Source organism: Dendropsophus ebraccatus, chromosome 5 (assembly GCF_027789765.1).
Source record: "Dendropsophus ebraccatus isolate aDenEbr1 chromosome 5, aDenEbr1.pat, whole genome shotgun sequence".
In the NCBI taxonomy this organism is placed as follows: domain Eukaryota; kingdom Metazoa; phylum Chordata; class Amphibia; order Anura; family Hylidae; genus Dendropsophus; species Dendropsophus ebraccatus.
Window position 1 is genome coordinate 62002784 of NC_091458.1, and position 3953 is coordinate 62006736.

Sequence of the window (3953 nt, forward strand, 5' to 3'; positions counted from 1 at the left end):
TTCGGGTTCATACGAACCCGAACCTCAGAGGGTTCGGACCATCTCTAGTGCCTATTCTTTTGTATTGGAATATACAGGGCACTCAGGGAGGCTGGCTGTAGTGATGTGCGGGCTGCAGCCTCTGCAGAATGAGCAGTTATAGTAAGTGCTTGCTTTGCAGAGGCGCACACACAGTATAGTGTATATTTAATGAATAACAATATATAAAGTATGGGGGGTTTCTCCGTATCAGCACTGCTGTATCCCCACCAGTGCTTGATGAGAGCAGGGGAGCTGGGATCAGGGCTTGGGCAGCCCTGCAGTTCTTAACACAAACATGAGTGGCAGCAGAGAGCTACTTGCCGTCCCTTAAGGGGGTTATCCAGCGAAAATCTTTTAAATCAACTGGTATCAGAAAGTTATGTAGATTTGTAATTTACTTCTATTAAAAAATCTCAAATCTTCCCATACTTATTAGCTGCTGTATGTCCTGCAGGAAATATTGTAGACATCTCTGGCAGAGACAGGAACTCTGTCTCTTTTTTTTTTTTTTTTTTTTTTTTTATGAATCCTCATAGAAAACCTCTCCTGCTCTGGGCAGTTCTGTCTCAGCCAGAGATGTCAGCAGAGAGCACTGTGTCAGACTGAAAATAAAACATTTAAAACAATAAAACAAGTATGGGAAGACTTAAATGTTTTAATAGAATTACAAATCTATATAACTTTGGCACCAGCTGATTTGAAAGATTTTCGCTGTACAACCCCCTTAATGCTGCCATCCAATGTAAAATAGTACATAATAAAATAAAAAGATATCAAACACACCTAAAAAGTTTCAAATGTGCTGTTGATGTTACATGTGGATGTCTGTAATGTCTGACTTTTTGTATGTATCCCCAGAATAGTACAGTGCTGTGGAATATGTTGGTGTTATATAAATAAAATTATTAAAATGGTTATAGTTGATTTGTATGTGATGTATATGCTGAATGCCCTGTATGGGATGTAAATGCTGAATGCCCTGTATGGAAGGAAACTTTCATCATCTTCCTCTAGTATTGGAGAAACCACACAAAATCCATGGAATATGAGCTGTATAGAGTACATAGCTGCAGCAGTGACAGGTCCACTATGATGGTATTGGGGACAGATGTTTACCTGGTGCTCTATTGTTATCAGGATTAAGAAAAGAGATGAACTCGCGTATTAGCTGCCTAAATAATATGGCTTCACATTAACCCCTAGACTGCCAAGGAGTATCACGTTGCACAGCAGTCCCATGCCTTTCATGCTTCCTCCTACAGTGCATTTAATTCACAAACCTGCTGGACCTTTAAAGAAACATAAAATAGAGAAATACACAAAATCCCTAACAAAACCAGCATATACATCCTGATCTGAGCAGAGCCAGCCTTCTGCATACATAACAGACACCCCCAGCAGGGGGTCTGCGCATAAACTAGACCCCACTTTGAAAATGGTTCAATCTATTTTAATGATTGGTTAGCTTCCTCACTTCAAAGACAATCCCGACTCACACTCCTGATTGGCTGACAGGCAGTCAAAAAAAAAAAAAGTTTGCATAGTGGAGGATCAAACAGTGGAGAGGAGTTAGGAGAGAGCAGGGGAAGTAACATCATCTGTTCTCCTGCACTGGGGATGATATGATCCTGTAAATCCTTCATATACCTGGGACCAACCTCATGGCTTCTGTGGTTGTTCTGCACAGAGAGAACACTTTGCAAGCTTATTTACAGGTAAGATCAAGCTTATGTTTGACTCCTGTCAAGCAATATTTCATTCATTCATTCATTCATTCATAGGCTGAATTATTTGCAATGATATATAACAGCTATTGAAACCATGCATGAAACAGGAAGGTTAGAAGTGATACTGTGTGTAATAAAAAAAAATATATATATTATATATATTTCATGCTGTGCAAATAAAGTAATTGTCAGTTGTAATTGGCTAGTAAGTGTGTGCCTCAATAATCAATATGGATGATTCTATTTCCACCTGCCACTGAGCAGGGATGTCCAATGTAGCAGGAGATTGAAAATACTACTTAAACCAGGACATCAATGGGTTTCCTGAAACTAAGATCTCTTGCTCTGTATTGGGGATACCTGTTGGTACAGGCACTGTTCTTAGAATTCCGGCAGTAGAAATGTATTGGGAAGCTTTAAGATGACAATTACAGTATCTGGATGTATGAGTTACTTATCTACCCATCAGAATTCACATGAAGCTTATATCAGGTGCTGGAGGGTGTCTAGAAACTGCATATATATATACATATATAGACCTGTGAATATAGAAGTGCACAGATACAGAATTGTAGCATTATTAACTCATTCTTCTCCTGACCTAACCTGCGTTCTGAATTTTTTTTTGCCATAACTATTCTGATCGGTTAAGCACTGAACATGAGAAGATGTGTGAATCGATAGGAATATCTTACCTGTGCATTGTTGTGTATATAAATTATATCTACTGACTATCAGTATGACATCTGTTATTGCAACTTTGGACTGTATTTTTGTGCACTGACTTATTCTTTGCTACAAGTCAGCTGAATTTTTAAACTTTTGTTTGCCTTTTTTTAAGACCCTTTTTGTTCCCATCCTGGTGGACATAGATTGTAGACAGCGCATCTGTAACAGCTGTAATTGTACAGTGATCTGATCCTAAGTAGTGTTGTCAAGTCTGTATAGCTGTGCACTGACCCATAAACTTACCATTGTCTTTGCTTATTATAGGACAGGACTCCTAACTCATCTCCAGACACAGGACCTATACCTTCCCTGAACCTGCTTCCCTCAGCTTCAGTAATACCACCTAGATCTAATCGGGATTACCCACAATCCTCTTCCAACTCATTTGGACCAGCTTCAACTATGTTTCAACTCTGGAGTAATGAAGTTCCTCCAAATACAGGAATGGGATCTCATGCTGTGGCTTTTGGTGTACCGAAAATGCAGTATGCTCCTCATATGCAGGCAGTAGCATCTCATGAACTGCCATTGACTCCTCCAGCTGACCCAACTGTGTATTCATTCGATTTATCTCCAGTAAAGGTGATAGCTCCACAGGTTCCAGCAAACCCCACATACCATTTCCAAGATCCAAATTCTATGACACAGGACTTCACGTTCATGCAAAATCCGCCCACATTGACCCAAAGACACGTGCCTTCTGCACATATGGATGATCAGACTTGGTGGAGCTTGCAACAGGCAAATCCAAATAACCTTCATTCCTTTCACTTGACAAACTCCTTGGTAGTTGGACCCCAACCTCAACTTGCAGCACTTCTTCAGAGCTCCTCCAAAACATTACTAAGCAACACAAGACGCTGCAGAAGGTGCAAGTGCCCAAACTGTCAAGCCTCTCCAAGCAATGAGGAACCAGGGAAGAAGAAGCTTCATATATGTCATCTTCCAGGTTGTGGCAAGGTATATGGTAAGACCTCTCATCTCAAAGCTCATTTGCGTTGGCATGCTGGTGAGAGGCCTTTTGTATGTAACTGGGTCTTCTGTGGGAAGAGTTTCACAAGATCTGATGAGCTGCAGAGGCACCTTAGGACTCACACAGGAGAAAAGCGTTTTGGGTGCCAAGAGTGCGGCAAGAGATTTATGAGGAGCGACCATCTTTCCAAACATACCAAAACCCATCAGAACAAAAAGGGAAAGTGTGCAGGTTCTCTGGTGGACTGTATCAAGAAGGAATAAATATTTATTCAACCTAACTGTTTTTTTATTTGGCTATGCTGCATTTCCTTTTACTTGCCAGTGGACGGTTTATGGGGTTGTATAAGACCTCCAAAGATCTGCATTACCTTCAGCTTCTTTGACCAAAGTGGCCTGCAAAGTAAGGGGACTTTGGGGGAGATTTATCAAACTGGTGTAAAGTAGAATTGTCTTAGTTGCCCCTAGAAACCATCAGATTCCACTTTTCATTCCTCACAGATT

General features: G+C 40.6%; 1 protein-coding gene across 1 annotated transcript; it reads left to right on the forward strand.

The window, feature by feature from the left end:
* The first annotated feature begins 1667 nt into the window (after positions 1-1667).
* LOC138793615 (transcription factor Sp5-like) lies at positions 1668-3713 on the forward strand. The gene is made up of 2 exons (XM_069972263.1): positions 1668-1736; positions 2742-3713. Exons 1-2 carry the CDS (start codon positions 1683-1685, stop codon positions 3711-3713), a joined length of 1026 nt encoding a protein of 341 aa, XP_069828364.1. The 5' UTR covers positions 1668-1682.
* The last annotated feature ends 240 nt before the right edge of the window (positions 3714-3953 follow it).